This window comes from Pezoporus wallicus, unplaced genomic scaffold, assembly GCF_028554395.1.
Source record: "Pezoporus wallicus isolate ANWC-B61680 ecotype Strahan unplaced genomic scaffold, APGP_CSIRO_Pwel_v1 contig_8776, whole genome shotgun sequence".
Classification (NCBI taxonomy): domain Eukaryota; kingdom Metazoa; phylum Chordata; class Aves; order Psittaciformes; family Psittacidae; genus Pezoporus; species Pezoporus wallicus.
Genome location: NW_026639091.1, coordinates 292,782 through 309,512, shown reverse-complemented (window position 1 = coordinate 309,512; position 16,731 = coordinate 292,782). Strand labels below are relative to the sequence as shown.

Here is a 16,731-nt window from a genome sequence, read left to right as displayed (position 1 = left end):
GATGACTTCCTGTTTTGCTGGAGCAAATCGTTTGTCCCTTCTTGCTCCTGAGACAAAGTAGTGCTTCTACAACAAAGTCCCCAAATGCCATCCACCAGGAACACTGCCAGCTATTCTTCATTTGATGCTTAACATGCACCCCAGCCTGGTACCGTAAGCGGCCCTTGCCACTTGAGGATCCTCAGCCTAGTATCAGAAGTGAAGCCAAGGCCAGGCACCTGGAGGGATACATGAAAGAAGGAAGACTGCTCTCCTGCAGTCAGTCACAGGAATCCCCTCAGAATTATTCAGTTGGTTACCCAGAAAGCACAGACCACTTCACTCACATACAAAGCATCTCCAGCATCAGCCTTTGTGCAGCAAGAGACAGGGAAAGCAAATTTTAGAGGTGAAGAGCAGGGCAGTGTCTGGAGTCCCCAGTGCGATCTTAGACAGCAGTACAAGTTATCCTATGTGGAGGTGGGAAGAAGAAAGACGTAAAGCTTCACTCTTTACCAAAAAAGTGAGCTAAATTCAGATGATTCATTTTGACTGGAGGCAATAATGAATTTTTTAAAGAGCTATGGTAAGTGAGTACTCTGAGATTTACGTGAAAGCAGCCCAGCTAGCTTCTTTGGCTAAGTCTATACTCAGGGGAAAAGGAGCTCCTGGGTCCTGGTTGCACTTTGGTCAGACAATACCACTGTGGCAGGAGCAGATTTGGCTGTGCCCCGGCTGCAAGTGGGTCTGGTCAACCTGCAAAGGTAAACCTTGGCAGGCAGGCAAGGAGGACCCATGGTAAACCCCAGTTGATATCTCAGTGAGGGAGACCAGAGCCATGAGGTGACCACCATGCCTGTACTGGGGCCAGGATGACAATGTACAGCATAAAGGGGTCCTGCCCTGTGGTGCATGCTCAGAAAAAGAGATTGCTGGTTTGTATCAGGGCTTTTTACCATTTCTGTCTATTACACTGCAAAGCAGACAGCATTTCTGCTCTGGAACACCTAACAAGAATGAAAGATCTCAAAAAAAGTAAGAGTTTTGGAAAACACTGTCATAGAAGATGTTAGTCTTTGATTTTGTTCTCAGAAGCCCTTTTGTGACAGCCTAGTCCCTGTCCCCATCTACATTCCTGAGCTTTAAACACGGAGTCGGTAAACACACAGCAAATGGATGAATCCATACACAGCTGAAGAATAGCTGCTACCCCAGGAACAAATAACCAGCCTGCCATAAGGGGAATGCTGGGCTGCCACTGTCAGACTCGAAAGCCTTTGTGCATCCAGCAACTTCATGGAGAAAAACTGCCCTCATGAGTTGGAGAGCACTGCCTGAGACACCTGTATGGGGAAGAAGTTGGACACTCTCTTTTGAAGGGCAAGTGACTTTCTGGGCCAGGATGACAGTGCCTGTATGGAGTCAAAGTCAGCCCAGAAAGATTCATCTGAGCCTCTGCCTCTTAGACCCCATTTATCGTTTACTAAGAGGAAGGCAGGTCCCACAACAAACCACAGGTAAAGGAGAAGTATTAATATCTGCCTTCTTCCAGTGCCATATAAAAGGCAAACTGTAACTAGACACTTGACAATATGTACTTGAAGGAGTACAGCCCAGAACCACTGATATATCCAACTCTGCAAGGCCTCTTGAAATTCAACCTAGAGTGCTTAAGTGAGCAGCAGAAGCAACTGCTGAATCACTGGGAATTGTCTATGAGAACTGGAGGTCAGGATTGATCCTGGAAGATAGGAACAGGGAAAAAAATGCCTCCAGAAAACCCAAAACAAAACCTGTCTGGAAGGACAGGTTAAAGGTCTATGAAGCAGTCAGCCTAATGCTGAACTTTGAAAGCTGGAACAAAGTATTAAGCCATCCATATGTATGTACCGGGTAAAAAGATAAGGAACAGTGAATATGGGCTTGTCAAGGAAAGATCTTGTCAAACAGAATTTATTTCCTTCCTTGGCAGAGTAATGGATCTAAGGATTAGAGGGAAGGAGTGGATGTTATTTACCTTTAATTTTGCAAGGCTTTTACCGTACTCCCTTTGATGTTTTCAGAAGCAAGCTAAGAAAAGAAGGTCTATATGGAATAACTGTGAAACGGATGAGTGACTGAAAATGAATTTTCAAGAGAAATCAGCAATTTCCTGACCACTTGAGAGAGTATCTCTAGATGGCTCCTACAAGGGACTGTCCTGGATCCAATTCTGTTCAATATTTTCATTATCAGCTTGCACAGTGGATTGCAGAATACACAATTTGACACAGAGAATTCTGTTAGCATCAAGACACAAAGCTACTTGGACAAACTGGAGGCACAGTCTGAAAACAATAAGGTGAAATGTGGTAAAGACAAGTGCAAAGGGACACAGACAGGAAGAAGAAACCATATAAACATGGAGAAATTTGTAAATTTCTGGCTAATTGACAGCAGTGCAGAAAAGGATTAGAGTCTGGTGCTGGAATCAGCAATGTGATACTGCTGGAGGGGTGGGAGAATTACAGAAAACCTTTTCAAATGCATTAAGGGCTGTGTACTATCTCAGACATAGTAGGTATTGACTTACCTAGTCATTAGTCAATAGCAGTCATTACCTACTATGTCAGTACCTACTTCAGATCACTGGCGGTAAAGACAGCTAGGCTGCTCAATCTCGAAGAAAGCACTTCAGGAATAACAACACAACTTCTGTGATGGCATTGTGGGAAGAAGAGGACATTCTCAATGCTTCTGCCAGGTCTCATTTCTGTGATTCAGAAGCAGAATCACAGAAATCCCCCAGTTTCAGAAAGGAAGGTTCAGTCTGATTTTAAATTCAGTTTCACCCTTCACAAGTTTACTGCATGTCATGTTCAACCACACTGTTACTGCTTCACTCACTGCAATAGATGAGACTGCTTTGTATAGCAGACAAGTCTTCTGAGTGTGAGTAAAAGCTGAGATAAAAATAAATATTACTTTGATTTACATATATATATAAACGTCAAAATAAATTCATTGAAAAATGTTCTTATCTTAAAATCTGCATTTTCTTTTAAATGCAAATGTTTCAGCTAAGACAGTAAGCTGCAGATAAGGAAGCTGTTAAGCAAAGGAGGGTTCTCAGTGCTGTTCTGTTCTTTGTAGAAAAATTGTTGATGTTATACTGTGAAACCATGCAACAAGACAGAATGATCAGCTTAGGAAGTAAACCTGCCACCACGACAGAAGCCATTAAAGAGATAAGGTCTGCAAGGACTAACTCTTCCTAAATGGGAGCCAATAATATTTAAATACGTGGCTGGACTGTTTGCATTAGAGAAGAAATGGGTTAGAGAACTGATGTATGTCAAAATGTTTAAAGATCCCAGCACCTTCCAGTCAGCTTGGGCTTCTTTCATCTTTCTTACACCTTTAATGAGCAACTTTGACTTAAGCTACTTCATGTCATCTTATCTGTATCAGATGTAGGGATTTAGTCAGATGTCTCTTGATTTTACCAACCGCCTTCTTATGTAACACAGCTTTCCTAATAATAAAAATGCTGGTTAGAAGCTGGTTAGGGTGGCTGACAGGCTTGGTAACAGCAGATAGGCACTGGAAAGGTGGCAGCTGCTTCATCTATAGAGAATTTAGGCAGCATCCAAGGCAGCCAGCTTGGCAGGACTGTATCTCACCAACCTAGGATACAGGAGGAGGAACTCTTCAAACTACTGCTATAATTACCAAAAGCATTTCAAAACACCCTGGAACAGAACACACAATGCCTGAATGCTTCAGGAGCAGCCTTTGACCACAGGCCACCAGTCACTTGCGTTACGGGCGTAAGGCTGGCTGATGGATTTATTCATAGGTATCAGCCAAAACAGGCTTATCCAGTCAAAGATGGCTGCTCTTGCTACAGGCAGTAACAGGAACTTCCCATGTGAAAAATTTACAAATGCTTTCTCTCATTCTAGCAGTGTGTGGCTACTTGCAAGCTTTGCTATAAGCATTCTTGGGGTTTTCTCCTTTAAAGTCCTTGAAAGCTTCCTGATAGCTGGGGAGAAACAGCTCATGTGTTCACCAGCAACTAGGACACACTGTAAAATAAACTCCATTTCACATTTAGCCTCATAAACACTCCTCTTCTGAAAGTCACTTCTCTCAGACAACTAGATCAAGTGCCCTCCACTTTCATGGCATCTTCTCGGGTGCATTGATTTTGTAGAGTTAATTTTCTTCATAGTAGCTGTGTTTTGGATTTGCAACCAAAACAGTGCTATTAACACAGGGGTATTCTCTTTATTGCTGGCAGTGCTTACAGAGCCAAGGCTTTGTCTGCTCTTCACACCACCCCGTAGTGAGTAGACTGGAGGTGCACAAGGAGTTGGGAGGAGACACAGCCAGGGCAGCCTATCCCAGCTGACCGAAAGGATATCCCATACCATACAGAGGCATGCTAAGTATATAAAGGTAGGGGAAGAAGAAGGAAAGGGGTTTGGAGTGACGGCGCTTGTCTTTCGGAGTAACCATTATCTGTGATGTAGCCCTGTTGTCCTGGAGATGGCTGAACACCTGCCTGACCATGGGAAGTGGTGAATCAATTCCTTGGTTTGCTTTGCTTGTTTGAACGGGTTTGCTTTACCCATTAAACTGTCTTTACCTTGACCTATGCAAACCCAAAGGCAAGTTTTCTTGCCTTTGCTCTTCTGATTCTCTCCCCATCCCACCAGGCAGGGAGTTAGCAAGTGGCTGTGTGTGCTTCGATGACATTTGGGGTTAAACATGACACTGGGACTCACAGCCCCAGGCACTGCCTCTTGAGTGCCAGTGAACTCAAGGGCACAAAATCAGCAGAGAGAGGCAAAGAATCAGACCACCAGATCACTGTGTTCACACATCACCCACAAATCTGGGGTGCAGGAAAAGGGCAGCAAAATCTCTCTTACCAGAGAGCACATTTGGTGATACTGGAAGGGACTCAGCATTGAACTGAGCAGAGAGTACGGACATGGGAGCACAACTGATGCAGGGCAAAGGCCGAGCCTGGGGCTTGTGCATCACTCATGCTTCAGAGACTCAGATTTATCTGGAGGAAGCAGAGCTCAGCTATAAATAGCACGGGATAAGGCTGGCCCTGCTTTCAGTTTGTTTTTTTTTCTGCTGGGATTCTGATGTTAGGCCTCATACAGCATTTTACCAGGAACCTGCTTCCTTTTTTCCCTCACACCTCTTCCAACTGTATTTATTAGGTTGGTATGTTAACAGCTGAGGAGTGAAGAAACAGACATTAGACTCTTAACCTTTTTGTCTCATCAGTGGCCATGTTCCCAAGTCAGATAGATACAGCACTCAGCTGAGCAATGGGTACCAAAGGCCAGCAAAGCTCATGGATACTTAACCAACTGCAATTCACAGCTCTTGGTTTCAATTCTGACTGTGCTCATCAAGCAAGATTTCCAATTTACAGACAAAATACGAAGTTTCCTGTGCTCCCTGTGCAGGGAAAGTAGATACACATGGCAGGCAGGCTCACATCCAAATCCCCAAGCTGTCTGATGCTGCTAAATCAGAGAGAGCATCTGTAATGTGACTGACAGAAGATTCCCATCATCACAGGATTGAGTGGGCTTGCAGCAGGGATGGCAAGAGATGGCCCAGGGCCTGCCAGGTGCTGAGGGTCCTGGATACCACACTAAGCTGTGATAGCTCACTATAGCACCAGGAGTGGGAGCAATGGCCAGCCTCAGGTCCGCACATTTCATTGTATATCTGCATAAGCTTGCTTGCACCATCCCTGCCCAGCTTCCTTCTAGCTCTGCCCTTATCACTTTTGCCTCTATTTCATCCTCTTCAGAGAAGCATTCTGCTCTTTCACAGGCTGCATTAGTGCCATTAAGACCCATCTGGTCCATATGCTTTCTACACCTGTTCTGAAGATCCAACAATCAGCAGTCACATTTCATAGGACAGAAAAGAAATAAAATTTTTCCACTAAGATCCAACATAATTTCCTGATTCCTATTAAATACTTAGTAAACTTTTGAGACTGCTATAAAGCAATAGAAAGGGATTCAAAGATCCAAGCAACCAAACAAAGGCATTACAAATTCTCTGCCCTTTTAAACCTCAGGCTAGGATTTTCCAAGGCCTTCAGAGACTCTTGAATTTTATAAGTGAAGTTTCCTCCACAAACTAGGACCAGTAAGACTAACAGGCAAAGAAAATTATTTATATATTGCTTGCAGACACTAGAAAAGAAACAGCCTGCAACCCACAATAATATGGTTTGGATCTTAAGTAAAAGGAAGGAGGGGGAAAATAACAATACAGCACTCGAGAAGAATGTATTTAGCAAGCAGCAGTGGGAGCAGACTGCAGAAAGGAAGTTCAGCATCTGGATAAAGTACAGAGGGAAGTGCAGAATCAAAGCAGAAAAACATTATTTTCAGACAAACATTACATGATGTGCAAGAAACATTTTTCAGGAGAATTTCTAATCCACAAGAATCCATACCCAAGGCACAATATAAAAAAAACAGCTATAGAAATGGAATCTCCAGAAGGTTCAGTCTGATGTTATCTCAAAAAATACAACATTGAAGTTAAAAGATCAGGGATTTGGTCACTATTGTCAAAGACACTTAGGAATAAGCACTCAGACACTTACCTTACCTAATGTTAAAGTGGCTCAAAAAGTGTCAAAAGGTTTTGAACAAGGTACAAAGACGTTGCAGGAGATTTTATCCATCATTTCTGCCACAGTGATGTCTTTGCACTTTTGGTCACCTCCACTATGCCTATATGACCCCAAACCTTTCAGATGAATTTCTGTGGCTCAGCAGAGCCTTTCCAAAAACCAGTAAAACATGACTCTGTTACAGACAGGATTTCCTCCAGTAGATAAAGCTGCAGTGAGCTCTTCCAGAGAATAAGGACAACCAGAAAGCTGCCGATCTTGACCCTGTGTCATGCAGAAAGCATACGGCAATCCTTCCCAAGCACAGCCCCTCCTGCCCACATATCCCTCCAGGAGAAGACAAGGGAGCAAACACGTGTTTGTGGGCCACTAAATGTCTCATGGTGCTGCAGTGAGGAGTTCAGTGTCAGGTCCAACAGACTAATGCAACTGCTGCTACAATAGCCTGTTGCTGCTTGCAGAATTCAGTGTAGGGAGTGGGACTGCAGCTAAGGACTGTCTGCTGCAACAAGGAAGCCCCTGATGAGGTCCCTGGACCCCTAGTACACCCTTGCAGGTCCATGGATGCTCTCTGCACTCTTCTGTTCTTCTGTGCGTGTGCTGAATGACTGAAGTGACTTCTCTGGTGAGGATACAGTGTCCTCCTTTACTCCTGAAACACTGAGGTTAGACTGTGCCAGCCATGCAATGCAGGGCTGGTAGCAACAAAAAAGCAGTAGAAAGCTGGGGCTGGTATGAGAGATGCAGTTTTTCTGCATAACTCTGGAGATTTCATACTAAATGATTATCACCATCAGGTTTCTACCCTATTATCCCTTTAGGCAACATTCTCCTACTTGCCAGCTCACATCCTGGTGCTCCTCATCCTTACCTCAGGTCCAGCATCCTTGGTTTCAGATCTGTGTTTCTCTTCTTCCTTCCAAAGATTTCTGTTTCTCTTCTAAAGTTATCCCCTAACAGTATCCTCTTGGAATTGAATAAGGTTTTTCCACTGAACTATCCCCAACAAATACCTATTTTTTTGCTCCATAGCAGTGAAGGTAACAGGAAGGGCATTGAGCCCGTTCTGAGAAAGCTGATCTTTATTCTGACCTTGATAGAAACACTCTTTTTCTTGTATTTCCCTTGCATCAAACTCTTTGTCTGAAGCCAAAGGAACAAAATATCAGATGAAGCTGTAACTTCTCAGAAACAATCCAAGCTGCAAAATCTGTTTGTCTGACTGCAGATGCCAGATTTAGGAGACTGCCCATCATCAGAAATGAAATAATGTGCTGGGGTGACCCTTAAGTGCAGTGAATACAATCAGTTTCTTGGAGAGGCCTTTTTTTTTCTTGCAGAGCTGTGCCCAGCAGCATAGAGTAAGGTAGAAAACAGCAGGTCACAATGACTTTAAAGGGATTCTGTAACTGAACTTTCATCAGCAAAACAAGACTTCAATGAGTCTGGGATGGCTTCATGAGCTGCTAAGATTCAGAGTAGGCTTATTTAAGGACCTTAGATTAAGTACACAGAAAGTAAAGGTGAAGAAGGGATCACACGATTACAGGATAAATTCCAGTGAGCAAGTCTCAGGTGTCTTTTCATAAGATCATAGAATGGTTTGGGTTGAAAAGACCTTAAGATCATACAGTTCTACCCCCCTGCCACGGGCACAAATGCCTCACACTGGCCCAGGCTGCTCCAAGCCCCACCCAGCCTGGCCTTGAACACCGCCAGAGATGGGGCATCCACAGCTTCTCTGGGCAACCTGTGCAAGTGCCTCAGCACACTTACGTAGTGCACTATTTCCTCCCTATATCCAACCTAAATCTCCCCTGTTTAAGTTTGAACTCATCACCCCTTTTCCTATCGTTACAGACCCAGATGAAGAGCCCATCCCCAGCATCCTTATAAGCCCCCTTCAGATACTGGAAGGCTGCTATGAGGTCTCCACGCAGCTTCTCTTCTCAGGCTGAACAGCCCCAACTTCCTCAGCCTGTCTTCATACAGGAGGTGCTCCAGTCCCCTGATCATCCTTGTGGCCTCCTCTGGACTTGTTCCAACAGTTCCATGTCCTTTCTATGTTGAGGACACCAGAACTGCACACAATACTCCAGGTGAGGTCTCAGGAGAGCAGAGTAGAGGGGCAGGATCACCTCCTTTGACCTGCTGGTCACACTCCTTTTGATGCAGCCCAGGATACGGTTGGTTTCTGGGCTGTGAGTGCACACTGAAGCCGGCTCATGTTCATTTTCTCATCGACCAACACCCCAAGTCCTTCTCCGCAGGGCTGCTCTGAATCTCTTCTCTGCCCAACCTGTAGCTGTGCCTGGGATTGCTCCGACCCAGGTGTAGGACCTTGCACTTGGCATGGTTAAACTTCATAAGGTTGGCATCAGCCCACCTCACAAGCGTGTCGAGGTCCCTCTGGATGGCATTCCTTCCCTCCAGCGTATCAACCGAACCACACAGCTTGGTGTCATCGGCAAACTTGCTGAGGGCGCACTCAATCCCACTGTCCATGTCAGCGATGAAGATGTTGAACAAGACCTGTCCCAACACCGATCCCTGAGGGACACCACTCGTTACTGGTCTCCAGCCGGACATTGAGCCATTGACCACAACTCTTTGTGTGTGGCCATCCAGCCAGTTCTTTATCCACCGAGTGGTCCATCCATCAAATTGATGTCTCTCCAATTTAGAGACAAGGATGTCGTGTGGGACAGTGTCGAACGCTTTGCACAAGTCCAGGTAGATGACATCAGCTGCTCTGCCCCTGTCCATCAGTTCTGTCACCCCATCATAGAAGGCCACCAAATTGGTCAGGCAGGATTTCCCCTTAGTGAAGCTGTGCTGCTGGCTGTCACCAAGCACCTTGTTGATTTTCATGTGCCTTAGCATGCCATCCAGGAGAATCTGCTCCAAGATTTTGCCAGGCACAGAGGTGAGACTGACTGGTCTGTAGTTCCCCGGGTCATCCATTTTCCCCTTCTTGAAAATGGGGTTATATTTCCCTTTTTCCAGTCATCGGGAACTTCACCTGACTGCCATGATTTCGCAAATATGATGGCCAGTGGCTTAGCAACTTCATTTGCCAGCTTCTTCAGGACCCACAGATGGATTTTGTCAGGTCCCATGGACTTGTGCACATTCAGGTTCTTAAGGTGGTCTCGAGCCAGATCCTCTCCTACAGTGGGCCCAGGGTCTTCATTCTCACAGTCCCTGCGTCTGCCTTCCAAGACTTGGATGGTGCAGTCAGAGCTTTGCCAGTGAAGCCCAAGGCAAAGAAGTCATTCAGAACCTCAGCCTTCTCCAAATCCTGTGTAGCCAGTTCTCCTGAGAGCTTCCGGAGGGGGCCTACATTGTCCCTAGTCTGTTTTTTATTTGCTATGTACCTGTAGAATCCCTTCCTTTTATCCTTAACATCCCTAGCCACGCTTAATTCTAACTGGGCCTTTGCTTTCCTAACCTGGTCCCTAGCTTCCCGGACAACATCCCTGTGTTCTTCCCATGCCACCTGTCCTTGCTTCCACTTATTATAAGCCTCTTTTTTCATTCAAAGTTTCCTCAGGAGCTCCTTATCCATCCAAGGAGGTCTCCTGGCCCTCCTGCTGCACTTCCTCCTAGTTGGGATGCAACACTCCAGAGATTGTAGCAGGTGATCCTTGAATATCAACCAACAATCTTGGGCCCCCCCTGCCCTCCAGAGCTATATCCCATGGAACCTTACTAAGCAGGTTCCTGAAGAGGCCAAAGTCTGCTCTCTTGAAGTCCAGGGCAGTGAGCTTGCTGCATGCTCTTCTCACTGTCCTGAGGATCTCAAATTTGACCATCTCACAGTCGATGCATCCAAGGCTGCCCTGGAGAGTCACATTTCCAACGAGCCCTTCCCTGTTGGTGAGCACGAGGTCAAGCATGGCACCTCTCCTTGTTGGCTCCTCTGTTACTTGCAGAAGGAAGTTGTCTTCCACACAATCGAGGAACCTCCTGGCTTGGTTGTGCTGGGCTGTACCGTCCTTCCAACAGATGTCAGGGTGGTTGAAGTCACCCATGAGAACAAGGGCCTGCGAGCATGAGGCTTTTCCTATCTGTCTATAGAGTGCTTCATCCGCAGGTTCTCCTTAATCAGGTCGTCTGTAACAGATCCCCACAGTAATGTCCCCCATCGCTATTTTCCCTTTAACCGTGACCCACAGACTCTCTGTTAACTGCTCCCTCTCCCCAGACAAAGTTCCATACTCTCCAGCTTATCCCTAACATAAATAGCAACTTCCCACATGCAGGGCCTGTCTTTTCTAGAGCCTGTAACCTTCCATTCCAACACTGCAGTCATAGGAGCCATCCCACCATGTTTCTGTGATGCCTATTACATCATACCCCTGTAGATGTGCACACATCTCTAATTCCTCTTGTTTGTTCCCCATGCTACGGGCATTTGTATAGAATATGATGGACAGTGGCTTAGCAACTTCATTTGCCAGCTCCCTCAGGACCTGCAGATGGATTTCATCAGGTCCCATGGACTTGTGCACGTTCAAGTTCCTAAGATGATCTCGAACCTGACCCTCTCCTACAGTGGGCCTAAGGTCTTTATTCTCACAGTCCCTCCATCTGCCTTCTCAGACTTGAGTGGCATGATCAGAACAGAGACTGAGGCAAAGAAGTTGTTGAGAACCTCAGCCTTCTCCAAATCCAGGGCAGATTACTTTTATCTGGTTTACATTTGAAATGGGACTTCCACAAATTTTACTGGAAAACTATTCTGCAAGTGCACACTCCCTCTAGTTTCCTTTGGCAGTTTGCAGGCTATTATTGTCTGCCTTGTCCTTTCTGTCCTAACCATGAGCAAGTCCTAACCATGTCCTAAACCTGAATGGCATTTGGTGAAGAATTATCAAGCAGTGGCCACCCGTTTCTCCCCCCTTATATTCATACCATGCATGAATAATGAATACAAGGCAGAAAAGTATTCTTTCAGGATGCCATCTGAATCTCCATGGTATCAGTTCCTCAGAGAGGCCAGATATCTGCAGTAAATTAACAATGAACCAAGCTGCTTTTCTAACCAGTGATCTCCCCATAGCAATTCCAATCCACGCTGTGCACATGGACATCTGACCCATCTGAAATTTGCTGTATGCACAGCCAAAAGAAATGTTCTGTTTGCAGACCTTAGTGTTAACACTGCAGTGGAAATTTAACCAGTAATTGTGATGGTGAGCAAGTAAAAAAAATGTATTTCCACCCCTCTGCAGCAGTCATGGCTCTGCACCAGTGCCAGCAGCAAGCAGAAATAGCGTCCTTTTGGTTTGATGTGAAAGTAAACTAGAAGCACACAGTGGAAACAAATGTGTTGGGGATGTGTTTTAGGAGGGAGATTGAACAGCAGAAACAAGCTGTCATGCAGCAGATAGTTTCAGTTATCAATTCTTGTTTCTGAACAGTTCCAGCTTCAAAATGCTTCAAACCTAAAATATTTAGTATATCCCAGTGATGAAAGGTAAGAAAGAAACATTCTTCTCAGCTGTAAATAAACTCTAGTCATCATATTTGTTTTAAAAGAAAGGAGACATGAAAAACAAAGCACAAAGGCTGGAAAAAGGAGAGGGTCTATGCTGAGAGAACTTTACCAGCAGAGTGTCACTTCTCCCCAGAGAAGACTGCTTTTGTGGGCTCTGGGAGCCAAAGTTTAGCCATGTTGTCCCACTTTTGCCATGTTCATTGAGATTCAGAGCAAAGCCCTGGGACTGAGCCATTGGCTAAAACAGATACACTGTCCAGGGGCTTGCTTTCTAGGAGTAGTCATTGCTGAAGATGCTGGGGCTGTGAGGATTTTGTTGACTATTTGGAGCATTGTTTTGATTAAAGTGGGGTTTAGCTTAACCTCACATAGGCTTTTGGCTAGCAGTACATGACAGGTTTGACACCATTTCCCAGGAGCTAACTCCATTTCAGCTGGTGTTCACAGCCAAAGGCAGAGGCCTGAATTTATTGACCTGGGAGACCATTTCTGGTTCTATATTCCTCTAAGACCAAAGGTTTCAGTGATGTGTTAGCCACACTGCACTACATGCACATACATTCATCTGTCTGTGTATGTGTTTATTTCTATTTGGCTTTGGACCTTAATCATTTGGTAGTAAGGAGTTAGAAATGTGTACTTTAAAACAAGCAGAATTTTACATTATTTACAATGCAGTAGCACTTAATACATGGAAGACAACTGCCAAACCTAAAAGTAGCCATTGCTATGCTTTTTAAAAATATGGGGAGCAGTATCAGGCAGACAAACTCATTCTTAGGTAACAGAATTAGAAAATTTATGTTATTCTATTTTGCTCTTAATAATGGGCTATGTTACATCAGATTTCTTTTATACAAACTTACTGAGATATTACTAAGTTACTGAAAATGAAATAGCACAAGAAAAGAACTGTCAGTCTGCTTCACTCATTTCCTATTTTGCTTCCCTTGTGAAAGGGTTGTATTGTTTCAAAAGGAAGGAGCCAGGCAGTCCAGAGAACAAAGGCTCCTAATTGTTTGGGAGAACATTGTTACATTCCTAATTGATCTTCAAAGTCATGGACTTGCAGTGTCTATAAAAGTGAGGACTGCACAGAGTGGTCTAGACAAAGACCAGGCTTCAGACTAGTTGGGGTCTTGGCGGAGGAGAATAGAGCGTCTTTGAACTTAATATGGGAAATGAGGCATCACTTTCTAGAATCATTTAATGTTGAATGAAGAATAACAATCTGATGTCGCAAACTAACAGTTAGTCCATGTTGCTTTTCCTCCCATCAAATGAAGTGAAAACCTCACTAAGCCTTTTGGCTGATATTGACAAATACCTACAGTTCTGATTTTTCCCAATAGAAGTACAAGGTTTTCTCCTGATTGCTCTGCAATCTTACTAACCTTAATCACTAGTTTTGTAGCAAGTAAAAAAACTGTAATGTTTACTAGAAATACCAGTACCTTATTGCAGAAGAAAACCAAGAATAATGATTCTTACCACTCAGCCTTTGGAAATAAAACAAACAAGCAGGAACTGAAGTCTGCTTTTACCTATCTCTATCCATATCCATGAAGTAGTTTGTTTCCTTTTCAGAGCTATCTCCCTAGACCACCTTACGATTTTTTTCATCTCTGAGCCACTTTGCTGCCAAGTGGTACATGTAAATCTATCTCTAAAAACCCTGTACAGAACTGCCTCGAGTGCTGAACATACCTGCTTCTGGTCTTTAACACGCCTTAAGCACACTCTGTTCTTCCCACTATCATCTGGGGCACAAATGATCTGGGATTCTGGCGTCTATAGTGTGCAGAAACAAATGTTGACCTTCAAGTATCATGCTGAAGCAAGACCATGAGAAGCTACACATAGGACTTAGCGTTTTTTCAGGCTTTTATACTGGAAACCTAAGTGGCAATGGGAGAAGACTGGAATTCTTTGTGTGCCTGACAAGCTGTATTATGATAACAACCTATAGCTGGGGTACCATATTAACCTGAAGAGCTGAAAATTTTGCTAGAGGAAAAGCTTCAGACAGACAAGCAACAAACAGAAAATTCAGGTCTTTTCTGAAATGTTACATTTGCATAACCTCTTTGTTTATAGCAAGCGCCTGTCTTGCTCTTGGCATATTTCACATTCATCTGCAGTCCCATCAGGATCCCTTGATTTCTTGGACTTCTATTGGAAGATGCAATAACAAGGAGCCATGGCTGGGGGACAATCCATGCATGGCACTTGCCAAAGTACAAGGAACATTGACAGTGTGCCTAGATGCATGACTGTATGACAGCCTAAATCAGGTGACAGCAACATAGGACTTACTGTCGTGTGAGGCTTTTATACTGGAAGCCTAAGTGTCAATGGGAGAAGCTTGCAGTAATACCCACAAACACCCCTGCACCTCAGCAGAAGCACAGACCATGTTGAAATACATGCTGCCACACTTTTAGTCCTATAAATGAGATCAGAAGCACAAATACGTTCCAGTGCTTCAGTCTTAACTTGGATTATATTGTAGACATAACTACAAAGTTAGCTGGGTGTAACAGCATATTCATCCCGGTCCTTCACAATATCATCCATGTGTTGACTCTCTATGACAGATGTCAGGGTGGCGTTGCTTTAAGAGCATTACCTGTACATCACCATCCTTCATTCACTAGAGTATTTCAGATCAACTACAAAGTAGTATGTCGAATCCCAGTGGCAGTCAATTCCATAGGTGGCTGCCCCTGGGTTTATTGTGCCCAAAAGAGCTCTCTTTTAGGGTTGATACATGTTTTAAACACTGCTCATCACTTGTTGCTCTGTGATTTTGTATTTGGAACATAAATAGCATTGCATGCCTGCTGAGACAAGATCAGTTACTCCCCAAACAGAAGTAATTTACAATCATGAAAACTAAAGAGAAATAATCGTTTATAGCGAACTGCTGCTCACATATTCAATTTCTATTGAGGACCAAGGATTCATGTGGTTGTTTTGCCTTCTGTATATTTCAAAATTATCTTAATAATCAATAGATAATGCTTGTATTAAACCAATACTTTTTCCCATTCAGCACTTTTCCCACTGTTCCCAAACTCAGCCCAACTAAAAGTCCACTCAAAGGAGAGGAAAAGCACCCTTACCTGCCACACTGGCTCTGTGTGCTTTGACTTTGCACAGCTCTTGTAGCTGGGCTGGGAGGTTGCCTTCACATTGTAGATGGCTACGTTGCCGTCATAGAAGCCCACTGCCATGAGGTAGGGGTAGTCATTATGGAAGTCCAGGCACATGATGCCACTCTCACTGCTGAAGATATACTCTGGGAAGGAGGGGTTCTTCATGGTGTAGAGCAGGAGCATCCCCTGGCTCTGTTTCATGAAGTCATCTAAACAAGGAGGAGCTTTGCTGTTAGATCAGTTTCCAAAATTCTCTATAATTTGAGAGCACTCACCTATGCCTCACACCCATCTGAATGCAAAGACATTTTGGGAAGGACATCTGCCACAGGACCAAACAGTCTTGTTGGTGTGCCTACATCTGAACATCCTGTCCTCCACTGATATGCCACCCTCAGGACAAAGGGACAATGTGCTCATGCAGAAGAACTACTGTTCTGGCAGTTTCTCTCTAGGAAAGAGACTTGAGAAGCCTTGGAGAAAACGTGCAGAGTTAAAAAGAGTCTTGTGGGCACTTCTTTCTTTGGGCTACGATTTCACTAACATTGCAGACATGTAGGCTGAACCAAGGATAGTGGCATGTCAATTTCTATATCGGCAATACTTGATATTACACTGGTTCTTCAAAAAAAAAACGTTTCATTGAAGTATCTGTAAAGCATTACATATAACTGTAAAATGCACAAGTCACTACAGCTTTATTTTCTGCTTATGTCCAACATCTCCTCTTTGCTTGGCACAGAAGCTCTCATTTTTTGCCAAGACTTTCAATTTTCTTTTCTATTTACTTTAATCTTTCCTTTGCACTGCCTGAAATTAGCTCTCCCTATTCTGAAGAAGGCCATCTTTCTTTTGTGCTTTTTATTTTTATCATGATGTGTTACTGCCAGGAGGGGTTTGGTCTTTTGGTTTTGGGTTTTTTGGGGTTTTTGTTGGATTTTTTTCTCATCTAAATACCAATTTCCAATTTCTTTTAAAAGGGACAAAAAACTGTTGATGTTTTTCTACGTTTTTGATGTAAATAAGATCTCCAGAAGCAAAGAAGGAGCTTTCCTAATCTACAAAAACAATGCTTTCTGACAGCACCCTAGCTATCCCTCCACATGCTTTTTCTTACTGTCAAATGCCCGCGGGCACACAGTATACAGCAAGCAAATTTACTGCTGCCCATGCTCCAAGTATCCACTCTATATCCTATTTCCAGAACAGTCATTTTCTTATAAAAGCGCTTCCTACCTTTCTTAACATTTTGACCAGCCTGCAGGATAAGGACTTGGTAAATGTGTACTCCAGTGATAACACCAACTTCAGACACCTCTCCTTGGCAGCAAGCTGATCCCAAATCAGCATGCAGGTACAGACTTTGCTTACCTCAAATATATCAGGGCCACAAAGAAGACATTCAAAGAACCAGTAAATAAAAA

General features: G+C 44.0%; 1 protein-coding gene across 4 annotated transcripts in view; it reads right to left on the bottom strand.

The window, feature by feature from the left end:
* DNAI1 (dynein axonemal intermediate chain 1) overlaps positions 1-16,731 on the bottom strand; it is a 153,886-nt gene that overhangs the window by 69,772 nt on the left and 67,383 nt on the right. For all 4 annotated transcript variants that reach the window (XM_057413657.1, XM_057413659.1, XM_057413660.1 and 1 more), the window contains one exon: positions 15,275-15,516. In XM_057413657.1, coding sequence (XP_057269640.1) covers positions 15,275-15,516 — 242 coding nt within the window. The remainder of the gene's footprint in view (positions 1-15,274; positions 15,517-16,731) is intronic.